A 23,878-nucleotide genomic window follows, 5' to 3' on the forward strand; every position below is an offset into this window, starting at 1 on the left:
CAACAGGCATCAGTTTTGGTCCAGGGTTTCTCCTTTCACTCTTATGTAACATATCGGGTGTGTCTTTGCATCTGAACTGGTCGGATTCCTCTGCCCAGTGACCTTGACTTCAATCCTCAACAACATAAATCAGAAGCAGAAATAGACCTTCTTCCGCTGGTAAAAGAGCAAACACAAGGTGCCGGTATGATCGACGGCATCCCTGGTGACCTCCGATGCAACCTGGACCTCATCTATAACTTCTGTTGTTGGCTGACCAAAACATTTAGACCTGGAACACCACCCAGTTTTAAGTCAAACAGCTCAAGGTGATGACGAAAAAGGTGGAATATCTAGCTCTAGAACAGACCTGAGAAAAGTGTGATCTGGGGGCCACTTGCAGCCTTTTGACTGGATTTATCTGGCCCTCATAAAGTCAACTATAAACTGAGTGAATCAAAATGTTTATTTTTTATTATTATTATAAACCACGGTTCCTCACTGCTATGAACCAAAACAAGAAGTTGTGCTGAAGCCTAAGACGTGTGTGAGTCTAAACAGCAGCCCTATGGGATCACGCGTGGCCCACTTCGCCTCGTGGTAGAGAGGCAACCTTTAAATATCTCACTGGTCACTCTTGGTTGCTCTCTCTGGCCTGACTGGAGCCAGTACATTTACACTAGATCCATTTCAGTTTAACTCAGTGGATCAAAAGGATTAGGAGGCTGCGTGAAGCAAGTTTAAAAAACAGAGTGGAAGACCGGAATAAAACAATTATGGGATGACGTGGTTGAAAAGCCCTTCAATACATTCATTAAACGTGTCGGTATTGTTCCACGGATCAGCGCAACAAGTAATAATTACTCAGAGTTCTGTCTTTGTCTGCCAGTTCGCACTTATGACGAGTGAGAGAGAATCATCTGGAAACTGCCTACATCAGCTTTTGTTCTGCAGGAGCTTCTTAGATTAGAATGAGTCAAAACGCAGACCACACCACCCACTCTGTGATCTGCTTTGTCCTAAATGAACATTGCAGGGAGGAACAATGATCTGTTGTGCGTCGAATGTGAGTGCGTTTTTAATCGGATAAACATGTGGGGAGAAATTCCAAGACCGGTTTGTGAACCGTGGTGACTTGGAATAGGTGTAGAATCGAATGTGGCAACGAGTGCTTTCAGCTGTGGTCACTACTGACCCAGGCCGGAGCAGCACTTGCTCAGGGAAGAGCACGTTGTCTCCAAATGCCAAGTATCTTCAGTGACACGGTGGAAGGGAGGGGGAGGACGAGAGCTGAGCAATAGTTCAGTGGATGTGGGATACAGAGTGGGATCTGCAGCAGAACAAGATCAGATAGCGGATATTCTAAGAAAGTGGGAGACACTTGGATCTTTGATGTATTAGGCTGCTTTTTTAACGGTATATTTAAAAAAATAGCAGAAAGGATCCGGAGATTTCTGTATACTTGATGTTCAAAATAGGATCGAAGATGATTTTTATCGGTGGCTACGTACTTTTTTCCACAACAAGAATCGAGTGGTTCTATCCGTGACCGCGCAGAGGACAAGTGGCAACACCTGCCGAGGCATGAGGCAGCTTTGAGAACACAGAAGTTTGGATTAAGTATAAAAGACTTGTGCTCTCAGGTAAGTTGTTTCTGTTCGCTCATATATTTATCTTTGATGTAGCGCTTTGTGGAGAGACACAAAGCTGCTTCTCAGTTCTGTTGAAAAATCACAGCCCAGCAGGAGAGCAGTTCCTGAGAAAACTGCGCAGCCACAGTCAACAATATTAGATAATAATAGTTAATAATACCCCACCGGCGATCAACATCCTGCTTCCTAGCAACCAGGATGGAGAGAAACATGCAGTAATTTCACAAACAGACAGGCTCACTTTTAGACAGCTTGTTTGCTTGGAAGACAAATGTTTCCATGAGCTTTAATATCAATCACAATTTAGTTATTAATAAAAAACAACAACACTGACTTATGATTGAAATGGGTAATTTTGCTTCGACAGTATCATATGAGGGCATCTTACTACTTTGAAGCTTGAGAGACTAAATGTAAAATAGACTGTATCTAAGTATTTCAATTGGTTTTTTAAATTAAACATTTTTTAAATTTGTATTTACCTCATTTACTCCTCTCATTGGGTGAACATTTTTAAAGAATTAAACTTATTATTATTATATTAGATTTTGTTTTATTATCACATAAGTTGCATATTTTGCTTTGATAATTTACATATATGTGCATGATAATGATGTTAAATGATACGCTTTATTTTGTTCATTTTCCTTTCTAAACACTTCTAGGAATAATTAAAAAAAATATAAATAGTTAAATAGTAACACAGGAGGAGACATTAAATACATTTTCTCAAAATTAAAAATACAATACGCAATAAAAAATACAATAATTTTGTGTTGGAAATAATTTAGCGAATATTAAACCTGATCAAAAAACACTGGCCATGACATGGACATAAAAACAAAGCGTCTATAACCATCACCACTTGCTCAATGTAAAATATATTTTCTCATAATGGGGGAACACTGACAGATAAAGAAAATAACAATCTCTAACAGCATTAAGTGATAATAAACAATAAATTCACATTTCACATTATTTTCTGTCTAATTTCCTTTGTTTAGAGCCAGAACTTTTGCTTAATATTACATTTCACTCAAGTATCAACTCAAGTACCTTATATTTACCTTCTCCTTAAAACAGAATATTTATTCTTGACTCAACACGTTTATACCTTCACTCCAACAACATATATTTTCCTTCATTTATATCCTGCATGTTGTGCATTGGAATATAATATATAATATAATATAAAATGTGTTTTCCCTTCCTCCAATTATTCCGCGCACAAACGCACTTGTAACTGAGGTTGTGTTGTCAGGGACAATTTTGTGCCCCATATTATTTACCAGCTTGGCCTCTCGGGGGAATTACATCCTCTCGCTGCAGTCCTCCAGTGACTTTAATGGTTGTGCCAGCTGGAAGAAACCGAAGATACGTCACATAAAATGGCAGGGCATTGGATTAGCTGGCTATTTCTGTACCCTGTTGATCAGAGAAATGTGTTTCGAAACCCATGCATTTCCAACAAGGAAGCACCGTTCAGTAGATCATTGTTTTGATATGTCATGGATTCTTGCTGTTATTGTGTGTGTACGAGCTCGAGGGCAGGGGTCTCAAACGGATCCACAAACAAGCAGCACCAGACTGACAATCAGCTGCTTATAGTCTTCAGACAGCTGATTGATTGGAACACAGAGGGGAACCCACAGCGGCCCCATCAGTCTGAGACACAGATGTCTTTGATTCGACCTCTGACAAATCTTGGTTTTCTCCCAGCCAGTGGTCCTCACCTGCCTGCCTGCCTTTGCCGGCTCCTGAGCTGTGTATGAGCAAGGAAGAAGCCACGGCTGCCCCCACTGAGGCATGAGTGTGGGAAGAGCCCACCGCCACGACCGCTTCCTGCCCTGCGAAGAAGAAGAAGGCATGAGACTGAGCACCATGCCAGCCATGGGCAGCTTTGGCAACGGAAAGATCCACACCAGACGCAAAAACCTCAACCGCTTTGTCAGCAAGAATGGGCAATGCAACATCCACTTTTCTAACATGGACGAGAAGTCCCAGCGCTACATCTCTGACATCTTCACCACGTGCGTGGACATCCGCTGGAGATACATGTTCCTCCTCTTCAGCCTGGTGTTTGTGGCGTCCTGGCTTCTGTTTGGATCAGCGTTCTGGATCATCGGCCACCTACATGGTGACATGGAGTATCACTCAGAAGAAGAAGGTTTCGTTCCATGCGTCACACAAGTCAATAGCTTTGTCGCAGCGTTTCTCTTCTCTATCGAAACCCAGACTACGATCGGATATGGCGCTCGCTGCGTGACAGAGAAGTGTCCAGCGGCTGTCTTCATGGTGGTCTTCCAGTCCATCATGGGCTGCATCATTGATGCCTTCATGATCGGTGCCATCATGGCGAAGATGGCAAGGCCCAAAAAACGAGCAGAGACTCTGTTGTTTAGCCGTAACGCGGTGATCGCCATGCGTGACGGGAAGCTGTGCTTTATGTTCAGGGTTGCCAATTTAAGGAAGAGCCATATTGTGGAGGCACATGTCAGAGCTCAGCTTGTCAAGCCTCGATACACAGAAGAAGGGGAGTACATCCCCCTGGATCAGATCGACATGAACGTGGGCTACGATAAAGGCATAGACAGGCTGTTCCTGGTCGCCCCCCTCACTGTTATACATGAGATCGACGAGGAGAGTCCTCTGTTTGGCATCAGCAAGCAGGACCTGGAGACATCAGACTTTGAGATCATCATCATCCTGGAGGGCTTGGTTGAGGCCACGGCCATGACGACGCAGGCCCGCAGCTCGTACGTACCATCGGAGATCCTGTGGGGTCACCGCTTCGAGTCCCTCGTGTTCGAGGAGAAGAACCAGTACCGGATAGATTACGGATTTTTTCATAAAACATTCGAAGTACCGTCAACCCCGAGGTGCAGTGCCAAAGACATGGAAGAGAGGAAGCTCCCTCCCTTGGGACCAAATTCGTTCTGCTACGAGAACGAGTTGGCCTTCATCGGCAAAGACGAGGAGGAGGACGGGGATGGGAAGCACGAAGGAGACGGGCGATGTTCGACGGGAACAATGAACAAGCCGTCAACTTGTGACCAACAAATGTCCAGCAAAGAATCGGACATTTGACCCGTCAGTTCCAGTGCGTCAAGACCAGCCAATGATTGTCTCTGCACTGACATGAGGACAGTTGAAACTCAACGCTGAAGCGAGCGTCTTTGAGCCTTATCGAAAATGGCCGACTGTTTCATGAACCTGCATGACACAGTTTCATACATTAGCTCCAAATCACAACTACAAAGAAGTTATTTGGTGAAACTCTAAGTAATATAGATAGACAAACCTGTATATTAGTCTTACATACTCTTAGGTTGTGTTGCTGAATTAAATTTTTCTACTAAATGTGTGAGGTTTCTCAACTAGATGGCTGTTAAAAACATAAATGTATTGTTAAAACTGGACAAGATTCCATCAGTATTTAATGTAAATAAATCAAAGCAATACCTCTTGTATACAAACAAATGGATATGGTTTTGGACCTGAAGGATTTGGGAAGTAGAAAAAAAAATTATCACAATCTGTAATCTACAGTATGTTGCAGTGTAACACTATTGAATTAATCTGCCCGCGTCCGTCCAACTCTTTCTGGGTCATAGTAAGCAGGTGAAATAAACCTCCCTGCAGTGATGTTCCTCTTCTGGAAAAAAAATATTTTCTTCCTCTCTGCTATTTCAGCACATCTGAACTCATTAGTATTTTTATCGCTTGCTGACTTGTGCTCAAAATATCGAAAGAGACTCGTCCCAGAAAACCAAAGGTGACTTCAATGCTACGAGGCAAAACAACACTGGACCAGTTCGACTCTGCCGTGTCCCAGTGTCACTCGATCCGAGCACTTGAAGATAGTAACAATGCAGTATTTATTTACAGGTTTCTTAAGCAAGCGTGCTATTTGCTTGACGGACATGTACGTGTATGAACTCCGGCCTCTTCCTGTCTTCCATGAAATGCCGTTAAAGCCATCTGGACTGTTTCCCCCACCTGTCTCCTGTCTCGTCACAATAAAATCTGTCAAAGCCAACGAGTCCATCTTTCATGTCGCGGCATGGAATGGGATGTTTTAGTTTGTTTTTTCTGTCAAGCATGTGGGTCATTGCTACCTGACGACAGTGATGTTGTTTGTTTAATGTATTTAGCTCAGTAGGTTCTTTCTCCGGTGAGCTCGCAGTAGTCCATGTTCTTACAGTATCAACATCATACGCGAAATTAAAGAAGGTCTGGCTAACTTCTCTGGGGCTTCCTGTGGAACGATCCTCTGGAACATGGTGTTCTGAACTTGTTACCAGAGGTGAGTATTGGCACAAACATCAGGATACTTGGGTCACGACAGCATCACTACACATTACAATACTGAGCATCAAGTTTAGGATAGAAGAAATTATTTTTGTTTTTCTTTCAACAACATCCCAAAAGCATTGTAACGTCTGCTTTAAATTGAGCAGGTACTGTTATTTGGTCCCCCAAATTTGCTCCCTTTGCCTTTGTGGTACATCCAGCGGAGTAGATCTTTAGCACCATCTGTTGTAGCAGAGGTGCAGAAGTCAAATTTTACTTCCATCTAAAAAAAAAAAAAAAAACATAACTGAATTGAAGATGAAACATTGCTAATATATCAGAGGTCAAAGCGTCGCCATATTTTGGAAAAATAATATTATTTCACTCCTCTTACATTTGGTTTTCGAGTCTAGACCAGACGTGGACAAAGTCGGTCACTGGGGCCATGTGCGGCTTTTTGCCTCCATTTATGAGGTCAAGTCAGGGCAAAACTACAAAAGAATTCATTAATTACCATTTGAATAGTAAATATTACTCTTCAGCTATTTTTTGGCTATTTTTCTTCTTTTGTTGCATTTGCGGTGAGTTGCATTGAACTGTTAAATTAAATCATTTTAATCATTAATGCCAATTTGTATCATACTTCTTGTCCCCAGCATAAATGATACTACGAACAAATATTTTATACTTCATTTAAAAAAAAGTTATCATATTTACATGTTTTATCCATCGTTCTTGCTAAGATCTTTTTTAATATTTTTGAATACTTTTTGAATAAAATATTTCTGTAATATTTAAACAATATTTACAGTTAAATTTAAGAGCCTACTCGTCCTTTTCCTCTGTCAAAAGGCTTGACAGCTCCTCACAAAAATTCCAATATATAATGTGGCCCCTGAGGAGATTCAGTTGCCCATCCCTGGTCTAGTCATAGCTATTTCTATTCAGTGTGATAAGTCATGTCTATTTCCATTGCTACTGCCATCTGCCACCACTTCTGTTCATCATATTTACAAACAGGATTTCAAGACCCAGTAAAGAGGACAGATTTTGGTTTGGTTGGCTCCATCAAAACTCTACTGACACCAGTATCCCGGGGTCTTGTTCACAAGTGGGTGCAAAGTCCTCAGATGGTTGTGGTGAATAAAAACCTGGATTTTACGGTCATTTTTACCTTTGATGTTGATCAAAAGTGTTTTTTCAGAGGTTTCTTTGAATTTCCAGTGAGGTCAAGCTGGTTTCATGAATGAATGGCTGAATGACGGACCGAGGCCATGTGGAGGTTGTGTCAGCTGATTGACAGAGATGTGTGTTGCGTGTTCAGAGTTTATTAAACATCCAAATGCACGCCTCCTATCTGCATCACGACCTCCTATCGGGTACACTTGTCTGGAGGAACTCCAGGAGAAGAAAAGATGCCTGAAATGACCCGCTCCAATTCCAAGTCTCTAGTGGACGGCAGAACTTCGAGCTTTTCACACTCAGATGAAAACCGATCCAATGATTATTGAAGGTCATGGCAGAACACAGCACCCAAGAACAGGATCAGCGTTGAGACACCAACAATGGCCCGCCCCGGTTGTGTACTAGCCTAACTCAATATGGGGGACTGGATTTTATCATTTATAATTTTATAAACATGTAAATAGTTTCATTCTAAAATCTCTTTCCAGCGAGCTGCTTTGGTTAAACGTTGGACTGGGTCAGCTTGGTCTGGGTGGACGTGCATCGCTGCCCGGGTCCAAACTCGTGTCAGGACCTGAAGAATCTCAACTATACAGTATAAATGCAGAGCCTGTCACTTGAGACATGCACCAGGGCGGAAAGTGGGAGTGGGCCAGCTGTTTGATAAACAGAGAGGAATGGAGGGTGATGAATGGGCGTGATATGGCGACAGACAGTACTTGGGGTCAGGGGTTTCCCCTTTCACACTTATGCAACATATCTGACATGTCCGCGCCTCCGAACTGGTCAGAGCTTTTTATTTCCACTCGCTTTCATTTCACAAATCAAAGGAAACGGATCATTCAAATGAATCTATTTAAAGTGGGAGGGCCATTTGCGCCAATTCCCTCTCAAACAGCTGCAGCATTTAACTGAGTTCATAAAAGTCAATAAAGGTTTATAGTCACCTGTAACTCCAGGATCTTGGCACTTAATCTGCGATCACCTCATGGTCCACAGTGTTGGGATCTACAACCTGAGGCAAATAAGGGAAATGCTGTAATGTAACTCTAAGAAGTGTTAAAGCAGCAGTAAAGTAACTGAGGCGCTGATGTAAGTAAAAGTGTAGATGGTTTGCAAGGATGCACGGCAGGGTCCGACCAACAGCTTGTTGTGTAGCATCTGAAGTTTAGTTTGTGTTTTTCTAAAGAGAGGCTATGACATCAAATGCATAATGGGATTGTCATAGAACTGCCTTTTAATAAAATTCCAGGGACTTCTGTTTATTCAATATTATTATAATTAGTGGTAGTAGTAGTAGTGTGTTAGATTAATAGATAATTGCATTTATTACTCTATATAAGACATTTTTTAACTTTAATTTGTATCAAATTTTCTGCATAAAACTGAAATAACCCATGAACACCTGAAGAAAATGGCGTTTCTTTTTGAATTTATTTTATCTTTCAATCTTTAAATTAGGTTTTTGTAGCTCTCTGCAGGTGTGTTGGAGCATCAATATTCCCGCGAGAACCTTCTGAAGAGATTAATAAAGTAGACTGTCCGTCCGTCTGTCAACTACACCCGTGACAAAATACATATAGGAACTGATTTACCTTGTGATTCTATTGCGGAATCATGATGAAATAGTGTCATTAATATAAAATATCTAACCAGGGAGGAAGAGGTTGCTGGTCCTCACTAATGCACAGGTGAAGCTGGTGAGACTGGATCCTGCAGTCTATGTGTTTCTGTCTGACATAATACCTTGTGTTATGTGAGGTCCAGGCTGCTTCTGCTTCCTGTTGATGACCTGTGCCAGAAATACACAAACCTAATTACACGATAATTATGAGTGTGTATGCAGAGATGCTATCTGGTCTAAATCAAATTCACATGTGATCCACCGGCATAATAAATTCAGTGTCATCAGACCAAGTAATGAACCTCTGCTTCTATTGGCGTCTAATTAAAATATACTTCTAAGAGTGCTGCTGAAGAGGACACGGGGGACTACAGTACATTGAGAGGCTCTCCACTGCAGTGTCGTGGGATGATGTGTGGAGTGGGCCGTTGACAGATGAAGGGAAAGCTCTTAAAGGAGCTGAAGAGAAAGCAACCAGCTAATGAATACAGAGACTTACTCTCACTCTATATATAAACTACTGACTCACAGCTGAATTCAACTGATAATATATTTTGTAGGTTAATGAAACTAAAATAAATAAAAATATCCCATAATGACCAGCTGGTCTCTGAGGCACTCAAAGGAAAGCAAGAGAAGAAAACAGGACTAACTCAATGATAGGTTTGGCCAGATTTGGTAGTCCTGGGCACCAAACTGGGAAAGGGATAGTGGTGGGAATTGGAGGTAGTCGGTGATAAAATCTGAGGAAAGCTTGTTTTTGGCAATCAGACCAGACATGAGAGCAGATTGTGTCTGTGAAATGCCGTCCATGTTCCCCACAAGTATCTGCTTGTTGATATAATATTGCAGTTTCCTTCTCATTGACAGTAAAATAAGATATCGCAGACAGTTGGTGTTATTGTTCGGAGGGTGTGGTGTGATCGAAGGTCAGAGAAGTGAACTGTTGAATGGAAGAAATGGTTGGAATACTCCACCCAGGCGAGCAGAAACTGGGAAATAAAGTAAGGAACCGGTTATATAAAGCTGAGTTCACTTGGTACAAATACTGTATAGCATTTTGAAGTTGTTAAAATGTGCAATACAGTAAGACAAAAAGTCTCCTTTAACAGTGGTCAAGAACAGCATAGCGTCCATTAAAACATGGCAAAAATATAACACTATAATAAAGCATAACACGACTCCTCAGTCGGCTGTAAGAGACATGCCTCAGATCTATATCCCGTTACGCTGCTTTGCTGGTGGAGACACTACTTCTTCAGCTGATCACATCAGTCAGTGGTAGGAATATCATCCAGCCCTAACTACAGCAGACGCTGGCTATTTAATTACAGCAACAGCCTGATTCCATTACAGAAGGCTCGGACTCAAATGTCGACGGCAAGGGGGAGCAACAGGAGCAACAGGAGAACTTCCTGACGGGAAGTGTTGTCAAGGGCCCTTTATTCCTTATATCACGCACAAGGAGGCTCAAAAAAACATATTTTTCTGTTAAATAAAATGGCATATTTCGATTTAATGCGCATGGCATGGATGCAATCCAGACTCATATTCCATAAATTGACTATTTGTTTTCCATTTTCAGTGCTAAAAATACCAAGCCAGGGTTTATAAAAGTCACCACAAGAGGGCGCTAGAGCCACATTGGTAAATAATAATTTATTTAAATTATTTCAAATATTTATTTAAGAGTCAACATTAATGTTAAAGCACGAACGCGTTGTACGGAATTATTTCTGAAACACTTTATTTGATTATATATATACAAGAGGAACCTCAATATTTTTTCAAGACATGAAATTACTTACATTATCCGAGTGCAAATGTGATTTTTCGTTTTGATAATTATGCTTTTTAGAACCTCAACATAATTCCTAATACTTTGTTACTTCCATTTCACTCGCTTTGAATGAGAAGTACTTCGTAGAAAAACGGCAACAACTCCAAAAAGTGCTGCAAGCTAGATAGCAAGAGAAGCTAATGTTTATTGACAGCAGTTATATCGCGTTCCTTCATGACTACAAAATATCAACGACAATTTAGCTCTTCAAATTCTAAGTTTAAAGGACTTGTTATTCTAAAACATACAAGTTTGACCTCCACTTACCATAATTCAATGAAGACAGCATGAGTACAACCGCAGTAGTGCTGTTCCAAGCACTGGGTAAATGAGAAATCTAGAGAACTGGGAAAAAATATTGCAATAGAATGCAACCGTGCATCACGGTTTTGTTTTCCAACGTGGCCTGAATGAAACAAATTGCTGTTTAGATTTTAATTAAGGCTAATATAAAAACAATAAATACAAATGTTCTTATTAAATACATTTTATTACATAAATGACGAACAGCTCATGTCCTTGAACACATTTCATTAGACTTTTCTTTTGTTTGATGGAATCTTACAACAGATGTTTCCTGCCATGTTCAGTTCATTTGCAATGTGTTTGTAATATTGTGGGACTTGAGCAGACACATCGACCCGATCCTCCATGACCCTCCCACCCCTAAACCTGCTTTAACCCACGACCATGCTGGTACCCATCAGCCCCAGTTGCACTGATCTTCATCTGTCATGGTCAGGATTTCAGTGACCAGGCCGGTGCCGATTGTTCGGTTTCCATCTCTCAGCGTAAACCTCTGGCCTTTTTCTAACACCATTGGCTGGCGCAGCGTGAGCATCAGGGACGTGTCCTCTCCTGGCATCACCATTTCCTGGTCGAAAAAAAAACCCATGCAAATTAAAAATACATTGACAGACGGCCACATTTCTAATCACTAATTCAACTTTGAGCATGAATGGTACTGGTGATAAGAGGACCGTACCTTCTCAGCAGGCAGGGAGATTCTGCAGGCCATGTCCCATGTCAGGGAGAACATGACTGGCATGAAGTTGGTCATAAAAGGTTTGTGTCTTCCACCTTCTTCCTTGCTCAGAACGTAAACCTGGAATATTATAAACATCAACAAAATGAATGAAGCTCAGGGAGCGATACACATCGAAGTGAACAAAGAGGGAGTCCAGACCTGTGCCCTGACTTTCTGGTGAGGCATGATGGAGCCAGGTTTGCACATCACCATCCCTCTCCTGACATCTTCCCTCTTCAAGCCTCGGACCAGAGCCCCGAGGTTATCTCCTGCCTCCGCCCGGTCCAGGGACTTGTGGAACATCTCAATACCTGAGGCCAACAAGAGAAGAGTCATGAGTGTTTTTTTCTAATCATGTAGGTGTGCTGAACAAGGATGGATTCCACTCACCCGTCACAACAGACTTAAAGCTGCGATTGTGTCCAACAAACTCACAGTCGTCGCCCTTCTTGACCATTCCCCTCTCCAGGGTGCCAGACACCACCGTTCCCCTACCTGCAGGTGGAAAAAGTCACAATGCAAAACACAGCCACCATTTATATGCAGAGAAAAGTCATGGTTTTCACCTTCTGATTATAAGCAATGGAAAAGAACAAGCACTTTAGATTATTTGCTGTGGAGGCAGAAGCTTACCTGGGATGGAGTACACGCCCTCAAGAGGGAGAAGGAAAGGCTTCTCCAATTCTCTTTTCGGCAGAGGGACATAATCATCCACGATCTCCAAAAGCTTCAAAACTGCATTCATACCAAGTTCAGGATTTCGTCCCTGAAAAAAAGTGAGATTTTAATAAATGCATCCCAACATCAAAAATGGTTGAACACTAAAAATGTTTTGGGTTATCAAGATATCTGCTCACCTCCAAGGCGCAGAGAGCAGAGCCGATAACCACGGGTGTGTTGTCTCCGTCATAGCCGTACTCCGTGAGCAGCTCACGAATCTCGATCTCCACCAGCTCCACCATCTCCTTGTCTTCCACAGCGTCAGCCTTGTTGATGAAAACCACCACGTGCTCTACACCGATCTGCTTGGCCAGCAGAAGGTGCTCCCGAGTCTGAGGCATCTGGCCGTCTGTGGCCGCCACCACAAGAATGCAACCATCCATCTGGGCCGTTCCGGTAATCATGTTCTGAGAAGAAAAGCACAGTGTTAGAGAGAAAAGCAGAGCTGGAATCTGGATGACTAACCTTGACGTAGTCGGCGTGACCCGGGCAGTCGGTGTGAGCGTAATGCCTGTTTGCGGTGGCGTACTCCACATGAGATGCGTTGATGGTAATTCCTCTGGCTTTTTCTTCTGGTGCATTGTCAATGTCCTCATATTTTTTAAAGTTTGCACCACCAGCATCAGCAAGCACTGACAATCCAAACAGAAATACAATGGTTAATATACATTAAAAAAAACCACAAACTTGAAGAAACAGACTTTTTTTCAAAGAAAATAGTAGTGCACTACATGCCAGTGTTTACCCTTTGTGATGGCAGCAGTCAGGGTCGTCTTCCCATGATCAACGTGGCCAATGGTTCCAATGTTTACATGCGGCTTGTCTCTAGTGTATGTCTTCTTAGCCTCTGCAGCAAAGGTCCGCCGATGCAGAGGCACAGCACACTAAAAGACAGCTACATTTATCAAGAGAAAACATTCTAAAATCATCTTAAGAAATGTGCACAAACTCACCAGTTTAAATGAGGAATGCAGAAGGGATGGCGAGGACAGCTGAAGGGCTGCAAAAGACGCACATTCAAATTCAAATTCATTCATTCATTACTTAGCATAGTGACGTTTATGACACTTTTCAGCTCATTGTAATAAGAAAATGTCCCTAACTTATAGCTCTGCTACGTACCTCGTTGTGTTAAATCAAAGTAAAGCTATAACAGTAAGCAACACAGAAGTGTACATTCCGCAGTGATTTGGAGTCTGTATCCACTGCCATTGCCTTAGTCTGGCCATAAATGAAAATCGCATACCGCCATCACTTCATACATGATAATAGATCCCCCGACAAACATGCAAGCAGATCTACGTGCAACATTAGGCTGACGTTTATTTACGATTGCATGAGGTTAGCTAACATCCCACAGTAACGTGACCTTGCAGTGAAACAGTTTCGTGTCCATCACTCATTATTTTACGCAATCTGAAAAGATATCAACCTAACGCTAAACGCATGGAGCTACGCAAGATGTTGCGGTAACAACTGACATTCTAAAAAAGAAAAAAATGCGTCAGAATTATTAAGTTTCAAGTGTTTACCGGAGACACAAGCACGCAGTCCCAAAAGCGCCGCCATCTTGGACTATTAGACAAACCAAAGAGAACATGTCAGGCAAGATAGTTAAGCGCATTTATTTGTAGCTCATTATTCTGTATGTCTAAATATTGCAAATGGTATGGGTGCAATTTCAATGATCGTGAATGAGAGTATTTTACTAAATTAGCATTATTACAGAATCACAATGACACAAACGTAAAATTATTATTGTTCACTGCATCTTTATCGCATGTGTATTAAAAGGATTCCTCTTGCTTCACTCTTTACTCTTTGACAGTCGCAACTGAATTGCGTCACAGATTTACCGTAACTGTAAAAACAATGTATAAAACATTCCCGCTGTGTTTCCATAACAAGGAGTTCATGTATCTGCTTCATCGGTCACGATTCGTAAGATATTTTTAATGACATTACAGGTTTGACAACCCGCCAAAAAGAAGAACCTGACACACGTGAAATTAATATTGCACACGTATAATTATAATTACGGTAAAGTGTTCCGGCATGCGTGTTCCATACTGGTGTTAGCTCGAACGTTCTAGCGTGTTGCCTCAGTGATCGTTCATAAGAGGAGTTCGCGGATCTGTCAGTCATCATCGAGCGTGCACACTGATACAGGAGAGCGTCGACACTTTAAACGGTAAGTAGTGAAGCTTTTGACCACCACAACGTTATGTTAACATAAGTAATTTTTAGCGATATGCCTGCTCTAGCGACTTACTGTATTTAGAGAATCAGAAAACTTTATTAATCCCGAAGGAAGTTAGATAAATCATTTACACTCCCTACATGTCAACAGCTGAGTTGTCGGCTTATTAACTTTTATACAGTATGTATCATGGCAAGTTATGTCTCTTAACGCTACTGTTGTTTGTGTTCTTCTGCCCTAGGTACTATGGCCGGAGAACAACGAGGCAGAAGATATCCTCAGAACCTTCAGGGAGTCCTGCAGTTGGCAGTGGAAGCAGGATCAGGCGCTGAAGGACCTGCTCCTATTCAGCCCATGTCAGAAGAGGTGAGCACCAGTTATATTCGTCAAGTATCTGACTTAACATTCTTGTATTTGTTTGCTCTTCCAGAGGAAAGAATGGCTGCGAGAAGCTTTGGCAGACATGTGCAAAGGGCAAATGGATGAGGTGCAGCAGATGAAGAAGTGTTTGGCTGTCCTGTCTGTGGAAGAAAGTGATGAAAGGGAGGGAGTGGAGGAGAGAGAGGAAGATGATGAGGATGAGCGGGAATCAGCATTTGAGGTTCTCTCAGAGTTATGTGAGAACCTGGACAATGCCCGAGGTTTGTTATATGACTTGATGCTTTCTTCTGTTTGGCGACGATTCTATTAATACTTTTAAAATTACAGATCTGATGACTCTGGGAGGGCTGGACTTGTGTGTCTTGCGGTACCTGTGTCATGTCCAAAGTGGGTTGAGGTGGCGTGCAGCTGAACTTGTTGCTTCCTGCGCTCAAAACATGCCACAAGTCCAGGTACACCTGCTGAACCTCGGCGTGCTACCTAAGCTGCTGCATCTCACAGACTCGGACTCCAATCCCACCGTCAGAGTCAAAGCCTTATATGCCATCTCATGTGAGCAAACACAGACGCGGACTTCCTCGAGCATTATGCTGTTGATTCTAACCTCTGCTTTGATGTCCTCAGGTCTGGTTCGGGAGATGGAAGCAGGACTGCAGGCGTTCCTGTCGAACGACGGCTTCTCTGTGCTGATGAGAGGGATGCAGTCTGAAAACGAGAAGCTCCGGACCAAGTCTGCTTTCCTTCTACTAAACCTGCTCACCTCACATCCGGAACAGAAAGGTACAGCCGTGGACCATTTCACTTTCTTTCGCTGCTACGTTCATTTGCAAAGTTAGCTGCATCTTCTCCTTTCAGATGCAGTTGTCTCCATGGGAATGGTGCAGCAGCTGGTCTCAGTGCTGCGGACCCCCCACTCAGCTTTCCATGAACACGTGCTTGGTGCCCTTAACTGGTAAGCCAAATTTCTCTGGCTAAACTTTGTGGTGTATCATATCACATCAACAACTCTCCTGTGTGCAGTCTTGTACAGGACTGTCCGCAGGGACTTGCAGATTGTAGAGACCCCTCTCTGGGCCTGGAGGACTTGCTCAGACAACGTGCCCGGGAACTCCGAGGAAAAGAGGAGAGTCAGGTAACTTCCAGAGCTCAGGCAGCAAAATTAGACACCTGATTTAAAATGTTCTTATCCCGAATTTTCTCAAACATCCCTGCGTGATGTTCCCACAGGAAGAACTGGACTTCTGTGAGCAGTTGAGAACAATGTGTTTCGGTGGACAGACGTCAGACGACAACGGAATGGACCGTTGACACTCACTAGTGTCGTTTCCTGTTTACATGTAACAGAACATTCTGGATCCAGGATGTGACACTTGTCTGTTACTGATGCTTGGACTGTCATCCAGTAGCTGGATTTTTACCTCTGTAAATAACTGTGTTGTGAAAGATCCTGATCAAGTGTGATGTTGTTAAAGAGTCCTGAGAATCAGACTACTCTGTATTTTAGCGTTGTGTATGAAACGTACTGAAGAAAATTAAACTCACACTCATGACAGAGGAGATTGAGGAGATTATTTTGTGTAATCGTTCAGCATCAACTCTGGCATGTCTATATATAAATTGAAAATGATTAAACTGATAAAATATACAGAACTTTTTTTTTTTTTTTTTAAATAAATATTGATTTTGACGATTTATTCTCTTGTTGTGATGCATTGCAACAACATGGAAAATCTTACAAATTGAAAGATATGAGTTGAAAGTAAAAAAACCTTTTTTTCTCTTAACTTACTCTATTTTTGTCAAACCTCTTCCTCAATTTCAATTTCATTATGCTTGTGTTTTTAATCCTTTATACATTTAAGTCTTCCGACTGAATTTATTCACAATTATTATGTATTCGCCATCTATCATGGTTTTTGTGTCAGGGTGGAAACAACAGTCAGTGGACCAGCTGATTTAGCCGAGTTACTGTTGACCTGCTTCCTCAGAGTATCAGCACCTTCACTTGAGGATGCCACCACAGACCTGTGACTTTACCTGATTCAGGTGGTCTGTCTGTTACTCATTTGGATTCAAACACCCATGTTCAAGCAACTGTTATGGCGACTCAACCGCCAAATTATTTCGACATTGTGTACCTTAAGTCATGACAGAGGTGTCAATCTACTGCTTGTAAATTGATTAAATTAGACATCATTTATTTGTCCCACAGTGTATCATCGCAAAGGTTTTGAAAATATTTCACGTTGAAAAGTTCTCAAGTCTTGGTTGCATGAGCAAAGTACACTACAGACAGTGAAAGATGGTAAAAAGTCAATGCTTTTATTGAACATCATCATCATTTAAATTCAATTTGCTACATGCATATATATATATATATATATATATATAAAAGAAGAAAGACTATGATGCATTTGGAGAAAAAGTTACAAGAATGGATAGATTAAATGTACATTGAACAATTTTTTCCATTTCCATGTGTTTCATGAACAGAATTTCACATAGCAGTTGCAACATTAATTTATTTTTATGCATTTTCATTGCTTCATTTCGTGTTGCAGATTTCGTAATCCTGTTCGACCTTGTCCTCAACCCGTTTAGCTCTTCTTGGGCATTCTCTCTGCTGAATGGTTGAATGCTGAGTCAAACTGCTGAACCAGTCCTTGTCTGCTGTGGTTTTGTTTGAATTTGTTCTCAAACAATAGAATGAAGTGAGAGCCCAATATAGCCAGTGGAGGAGCTCTAGGAGCCGATGGTTTGGTCCGTACCTCCGTTTTTGGACCATGGTTTTGCCGATGAAAGAAATGAGATAAAGCCCTGTTCTGTAGGAAAGGTCACTTTCAACCATGTCTTGTAATCTTGTGCAATATTTACATTTGATTATATGTGATTCTTGGAGAATAGTTTGCTGTTTGATTTTGACTGAATCAGAAACCCTCTTTGAGACCTACTTCCTCTTGATGTTGCAAGCTACAAGACCTCGGAAAGTGAATCCCAGGAAGAATGTGATGTTTTCATTGCCATGAGGCACAGAGGGTGGATGGAGGGGCAGAAGACTGAAGGTTTTTGGACCAGCAAGGTAAACAACTCCGTCTTTTGTCCTGCCTGACACTCGCTTCAACGTCTCTGCAATCTGAGGACTTTTCCAAGCCTCCCGGCTTTGTTTCTCAGAAACAGATTTTTCTATTTTTCCAAGCTTCATCTTGTGGACAAACTTATCCAATCCTTTTCCTTGTCCGAGGAAGAAATGTGTGCAAAGTCTTTTCTTGTGCTGTGGCACATTCTTCATCTTGTTCCAGAAGAATTTTTTAAGTCCCTCAACGGCTGCCTGCACTTTCTCATATTTGGCTTCTTTTTCTGTGTCCGAGTCATGATCATCAGGCCAAAACAATAAGGTCAACAAGAAAAGGGCCCCTGGTGAGCATTTCCTTTTATCCGCAGGGAATTGTTTGCACAGTGCCTGTAGGTCTGACAGGGTGGACGACGTTTGGGGAGACAAGCAGTTCAGACTGATTTGGCATGAAATGTAGCAGACAACATCTTTTTGGTCAAGCCTTGCCCTCTGTGGATTGCTAGGGTAAAGGGAAAGAATCGTCTCCAGCAGATGCACTGCATCGCTGTGGTGAGTTAGTTTTGTGAGTATTGCTGCTATGTTCCCCCCTCCAACTTGATATATGATCATCTGCTTCTGAAATGGGGTTAAATCAGCTGGGATTGGCTGTCCTGGTTGAAAAGTGACTTCACTGAAATACTTTCCAAATTCTGAGGATCTTTGTGTCAACCATGTAAGTGGATGGCTGATCTTCACTTCAGGACGTCCTGATGTTTCCTCTTCGTCTGCATCAATCACACTCTGGAAGTAGCTGAGATCTTCTGAAATCCACTCCAGTGAATCTTGTATGGTCTTGTGGAGTGTTTTCAGTCTGTCATGAAATGGTTTCCATGATTCAGAAATTTCCTGGGGAATGTAGCCTGTTAACAGGTACTTCATGCATTCTTTGTGACCATTGAGTGTGTTTGAAAACACAGGAAGTGACTGAATCAGCTTCAGCAGACTGCATCCAACCTCAACCTCGGCAAAATACCCAGAATTGTTCACATGGTCCTTGTCGTCTTTATCAGCTCTCTGACAGTCTTGAAAGCACTCGATGGCTTTTAAAGCAGTCCCCACAGCATCTGCTATACTGTCCACGGTTTTGGGGACATTGTTGTTGTCCATGGCTTTGCATTTCGCCTGAAACCACTTTTTGTACACTTGGCCTTTTGTGTCCAGAATGAAGGAGTTGTAGGGCTGCTGTTGTGCAGCAACTTCTGCCCAGTGTTTTGCATCCTCAAATTGTCCATATTGAATGTGAAGGCGTGCGAGATGTTGTGCGATGAAGGGATCACCACAGAAACGTGCAAATGCTTTCCTAAGTAAACCAGTTGCTGGGCCTGGGCCGCCCTCATATTTACGAACGTGCTCAATGAGAGGAGAGAAGAGACTGTCGCGCTCGTCACCTTTGCTTGTTCTCAGCCGCTGAGTGAAAAGAGCCCTCAGAATTAAGCGACAATCATCCTGTCCAAGTCTGTCTTTGAAAAGTGTAGTTTCCTCAAGTAGCTTCATGGCCAACTTGCTTTGAACCATTTGGCTGATCGAAAGTTGCTTCAGGACTTCTTCTGCAACAAGTGGATGGACGATTCTGACAGATTCAAGGTGGGTTTTATCCTCTCTTAGGAGCAGAAACAGCCGTTTACCTTGATCGCTGAGGGAGTTTACAAACCTTTTCTCACTGAACCTGTCATGTGCTGCCAAACCTAGGAAGGCTTCGCAATGTGACTGTGGGATGTAGGAGTTTCGAATGTATGTGTTCAGCAGTGCCACGTAATGCATGAGGCGGGTGACAGGAGATGTATGGTCAATGTCCCGTAGTATATGTTCAACCTTCTGTTCAATACTCTTTTCAGAGAATCCTTCAGTCATCAGGACAAAGGTGAGAATGCATGCTGGCTGGTATTTCTGTTTAAGTGTGTCCAGTTTTTCTGCAAACTTCGTCTTTTCCTCTGGAGACAGTGTGCGGGTGACTGACACATTTTTATGAGGAGACTCTTTGGTTCTTCTCTCTGGATCATAGGACCTACTGCAGTTCAGCAAAATAAAGCAGGGTGTTTGAATCTTTTTAACATTAATGGCGACCTCAAGCTTATTTCTGAGGTCCCCCAGATATTCTTTATCTGAGTCTTCGATAAGGAGCAGTACAGGCAGACACTTCTGTGGATCTTTTTCATCATGCTGTCTCAGCTCAACTGCATGTTGTGCAACAACCTCAGCTGATTTGTCAGGTTTGACAACTGCACATCTCAGTGTTTTTCTATGGTTCCACAGCAACTGCCTTGCGACCGTGCTTCCTCCACTTCCAGGCTGATGGTTGATGTTTATACAGACCACAGGGTCAGGATCAGCTTTCAATCTCAGGTTGTTATGAATAAGTTTGAAAAGATCCACATACGCATCTCTTTCAATCACCTCTCCCACATGTTCATGTTCCGCAAGCCAGAAATTCATCCACGTCACTCGGCCTCCTCTGTAAAACTGCTCCTCAATGTTGTCCTTTTCCTCGTGTATGAAGTTTTGGCTTGTGTCATCACAATGATTCACCGAAAGAATGTCCAAAGAATACATTCTTTCTTTTTGCTGTGCATCAAGAGTTGAGGGAGTCCCATTTACAACAGGTAATAGTTTGGCAACACCTGCGCTAACAGGCTGCACCTGCTGCAATATTGCATTAATGTGGCTCATTTTCAGACCAACAACACTGTTGGTGTCCACAGCTTCTTTTCCGCAGGAACCCTCAGCAAATGCCTGCCACTTTGAGAAGGTTTCCTCAGATTCACAGATGCAGATGATGTCTTCATGACCTTCCATGACAGCATAGAATTCGTTGAATGTATACAATAGTGGTTTCTCAACTGCGGATGTGAGGAGGAAAATCACTTGGAATGCTCCTTTAGGAAGGATCTGTTTGGATATCAGGGACACAGGTTCCCGAAGGAGAGTCATTTTTGTTCTGATCCAATTAATTTCATCACATGGAGTTTGATGGCCATCACAGTCAGTACTTCCATTTGGAAAAATCCAGCTGGTTTGCTCGAAGAGGTTCAAACGGATCTCAAGGTCTCTGACCGTTGTGCTGGTTGGAATTCTGTAGCTCTCCAACGAATGCATGTTTGCAACATGATGTTGAAGGAATCTACTGCACAGACCTGAGACCTTTGAGTCTGGGTCAAAGTCAAATACACAAAAGATGTTGAGGTTTAGCAACCAGTCGATATTGCTGAGGTCATTAGTCGTGAGTTTGTTTGTCACCAAAACAAACCATTTGTCTTCATCAATGAATTTCTTTCCATCAGCCATTAACATTGCAAGCTTTCGTTCAAGGGACATCTGCTCTTCCTCAGCTGTATGGTGAGACAAGACCATAAATGTATCATGCATTACCAGATTAATCATGCTAGGCTTAACTGCTTTAACTGTGTCGAATGAAAATCCCTTTCCTTTGCAAAAACAAAGAGGTTTCCAAACATATTAATGAATCAGACACACCCAGGACACAATCCGCGTTGGTTGAAGTAAACATTGTAACTAGCTCACTGGCCACCAGGGGTCGCCAGCCAATATTGTCTTCTCTTTTTATGCCTGATTTATTCTTTTGATCCCTCATTACCATTTGAAATACGATGTATGGGTGTTTACTGTCCTGTCATCATTACTGTTTAACTATTCACATCGAATAGAAATGCACAAAAATGCGTGAAAAAGCTCATGAAGCTATTTGTCCATTTCATCAGAAAAGTCTGTTTGTAATTTGAACTCTACATTTTCTTCATTATTTAAGTTGCATTAAGCATTTGCTTCCTTGGTGACTTGAGCAAGGGGTGAAGTCTTTTCTCAATAAGCTATTGAATAATCATTCATTTGCCATATTGTTTGAGAGTCCGCATTGTTATTGTTTTCATCATATCACACTATTAATTGATGTCACTTGAACAGACCGGTGAGACTGAATCCTGTGTATTTTGTTGTACCTCATGGTGCAAAAGGATAAATAAAATTCTTTTCACCCGTTAAGACACGGAGGCATCAAGGTCCACAACATTTCTTTTCAATTGTTTCTCCTTTAAACAATACAACCTATTGCCTCTACTATAACGGGTTACGTATCATATTTCCGATTAAAATTAATATGCTATTTCCTGGTTTAATGTAGAGGTCACATGTCTATGACATTTTTTCAGTATGATTTACAAAGCAAAAAGTAATTCTTACCTGTTCATGGAATATTTATTTATTTTAAAAGCTTTTATCAATAACAAGAAAAAAATATGTGTCAGTTAAATGTATCATGTTGAGACTACATAAAATGCAGCTGCCTACTATTAGAGCACACATTCACAACTTGATTTACGTGTTCAAAGGAGACATCTCTCCTTTCAGTTATGTTTCCTATTATACCAGAGCGTTTGGCCATTGACGTCACTATCTGGGTTGTTTTCCTCCTGCTGCTCCTCTGAGCTCTTTTAAGAGTCATATAAAGCAGTGAAACAAGTCTGTCTGGTCACACTTGAGATTGGGGAACACGTATTAACTTATAATGAAGTAATTACTAACTTATTTCTTCCTAGGTAAAACCTAGTCAGTCTTCCGCAGACACTACTCAATACTAGTGACATCCAGACAAAGCAACTGCTATTCTGTTATAAAATATTGTGCTCACATTTAAACAACAATCAACGTAGTCAATATCAACACGAAACAATGTTGTGTGTCTGCATGGTGCCCTCAACTCGTATTCCAGTTTATTTTAAGTGTTTCTAGGGTTGTGATCGGGTCGTGGTGTGGAACCTGAACTTCATTTTTATTTCTGTACAACTCTATCCAGTTTATGTGATGAGGAATGTTTTAATAATCAATAAACAAAAGCTGCTTACCCATAATTTGAATTTATGCTCACATGAGAGGGTTTCCTCACGTTCGATCTGCAAAGAACGCAATGTCATGTTGTTTGATCCATGCAGCTGTGATAAGCTATCGCTAATTTAGCCATTGAAACATAGGTAAAAGCAATTACACAACCAAACAAAAGACTTAGGTTAAGAGAAGGATTGAAGCAGGGCAGTGTAAATTTAGCCAAAATGTCAATGATCCATATAGGAATAATTGAACAAACCAAGGCTTTTGGGTGCCATCCAGCCAGTAAGTACCCACCAGAGTAAGTTGCTCGAAGTCAAAGAATGAAGAACAGCAAAGCTCCTCCCCGAGGTGTTTCCTATGAGAGAGATCAGATCTTAGTTTTGTTTGAGCTATTGAGTCATTTAAGTTTTGAATATTAAAAGTCTTAAAACACGTCTTACTCATATCTTTAGCTCCTTATCCTGTGTTCTTAGTTTCTTCACGTTCTGCCTGCAAATAAAGGAAAGCCCTTTTGCTTGATCCAGATGTGCTAAAGTTATCAATAACAATTTTTTAGGGGTATTAATCTGGATGAGGTGTATATAAATTTACAAAAGTTATTGTTTTGGTTGTTGAACCCTCCTACATAACATTGACTTTGTGAAAACCCACAATATACAGTATGTAGAATAGCTGTTCATAAATTGGCTGTCCAGGACTGTAGGACTAGAAATTGCATCTTACTTTGCAATGTAGTCGATACCCGAGTTGGTTGAAGTCTCGGTTGAAGAATGAAACCGAACTTGCTTCATTTCATCGGTAAGTCTGACACACCCAATTTAACTGTTTCCTGGTTTGATCAGCATCACCCAGAAAAAGATATACAGTTGAAAAAAAAGGCACACAAATATGAACACTATCAGTGAAATAAGTCTATCAACTGGACACACACTCTGGTGCTTTCAGAAAACTTATGTACATCACTTCATCATTGTCATTTACTGTAAAATGAAACTTTTCAAGGATTGTTGAGGCGTGGGGCAGATC

The 23,878-nt window shown here is 41.7% G+C and overlaps 4 protein-coding genes and 1 long non-coding RNA gene across 7 annotated transcripts; 2 read left to right on the plus strand and 3 right to left on the minus strand.

The window, feature by feature from the left end:
• The first annotated feature begins 1,309 nt into the window (after positions 1 to 1,309).
• Positions 1,310 to 5,660, plus strand: LOC128751508 (ATP-sensitive inward rectifier potassium channel 12-like). 2 transcript variants are annotated; one of them, XM_053852575.1, is made up of 2 exons: positions 1,310 to 1,622; positions 3,351 to 5,660. In XM_053852575.1, the coding sequence occupies exon 2, from the start codon at positions 3,438 to 3,440 to the stop codon at positions 4,716 to 4,718; it is 1,281 nt and encodes a 426-aa protein (XP_053708550.1). In that variant the 5' UTR covers positions 1,310 to 1,622; positions 3,351 to 3,437; the 3' UTR covers positions 4,719 to 5,660. The 2 variants fall into 2 exon arrangements, with proteins under 2 accessions (XP_053708550.1, XP_053708551.1); XM_053852576.1 differs by having other exon boundaries at positions 3,355 to 5,660.
• Positions 2,497 to 8,126, minus strand: LOC128751509 (uncharacterized). The gene is made up of 4 exons (XR_008413260.1): positions 8,057 to 8,126; positions 3,554 to 3,761; positions 3,365 to 3,478; positions 2,497 to 2,989 (listed from the first exon to the last, which is right to left on the minus strand). It is a non-coding gene; the product is annotated as an uncharacterized LOC128751509 (long non-coding RNA).
• A 2,933-nt stretch (positions 8,127 to 11,059) lies between these two features.
• tufm (Tu translation elongation factor, mitochondrial) lies at positions 11,060 to 13,913 on the minus strand. The gene is made up of 10 exons (XM_053852158.1): positions 13,853 to 13,913; positions 13,274 to 13,320; positions 13,066 to 13,204; positions 12,786 to 12,952; positions 12,458 to 12,727; positions 12,234 to 12,366; positions 11,991 to 12,095; positions 11,760 to 11,911; positions 11,559 to 11,678; positions 11,060 to 11,447 (listed from the first exon to the last, which is right to left on the minus strand). Exons 1-10 carry the CDS (start codon positions 13,887 to 13,889, stop codon positions 11,277 to 11,279), a joined length of 1,341 nt encoding a protein of 446 aa, XP_053708133.1. The 5' UTR covers positions 13,890 to 13,913; the 3' UTR covers positions 11,060 to 11,276.
• A 475-nt stretch (positions 13,914 to 14,388) lies between these two features.
• Positions 14,389 to 17,087, plus strand: hspbp1 (HSPA (heat shock 70kDa) binding protein, cytoplasmic cochaperone 1). Its single transcript, XM_053852136.1, has 8 exons — positions 14,389 to 14,511; positions 14,762 to 14,886; positions 14,951 to 15,161; positions 15,229 to 15,453; positions 15,526 to 15,681; positions 15,757 to 15,853; positions 15,922 to 16,033; positions 16,129 to 17,087. The coding sequence occupies exons 2-8, from the start codon at positions 14,767 to 14,769 to the stop codon at positions 16,207 to 16,209; spliced, it is 1,002 nt and encodes a 333-aa protein (XP_053708111.1). The 5' UTR covers positions 14,389 to 14,511; positions 14,762 to 14,766; the 3' UTR covers positions 16,210 to 17,087.
• Positions 17,088 to 17,368: 281 nt separating this feature from the next.
• LOC128751259 (sterile alpha motif domain-containing protein 9-like) lies at positions 17,369 to 23,609 on the minus strand. 2 transcript variants are annotated; one of them, XM_053852160.1, is made up of 4 exons: positions 23,293 to 23,353; positions 23,147 to 23,207; positions 22,870 to 22,917; positions 17,369 to 21,339 (listed from the first exon to the last, which is right to left on the minus strand). In XM_053852160.1, the coding sequence occupies exons 3-4, from the start codon at positions 22,871 to 22,873 to the stop codon at positions 17,849 to 17,851; spliced, it is 3,495 nt and encodes a 1,164-aa protein (XP_053708135.1). In that variant the 5' UTR covers positions 22,874 to 22,917; positions 23,147 to 23,207; positions 23,293 to 23,353; the 3' UTR covers positions 17,369 to 17,848. The 2 variants fall into 2 exon arrangements, 1 of the variants encoding a protein (XP_053708135.1); XR_008413236.1 differs by lacking the exon at positions 17,369 to 21,339 and adding an exon at positions 23,576 to 23,609 and having other exon boundaries at positions 22,888 to 22,917; positions 23,293 to 23,341.
• Between the last annotated feature and the right edge of the window lie 269 nt (positions 23,610 to 23,878).

This window comes from Synchiropus splendidus, chromosome 19, assembly GCF_027744825.2.
Source record: "Synchiropus splendidus isolate RoL2022-P1 chromosome 19, RoL_Sspl_1.0, whole genome shotgun sequence".
Classification (NCBI taxonomy): Eukaryota; Metazoa; Chordata; class Actinopteri; order Syngnathiformes; family Callionymidae; genus Synchiropus; species Synchiropus splendidus.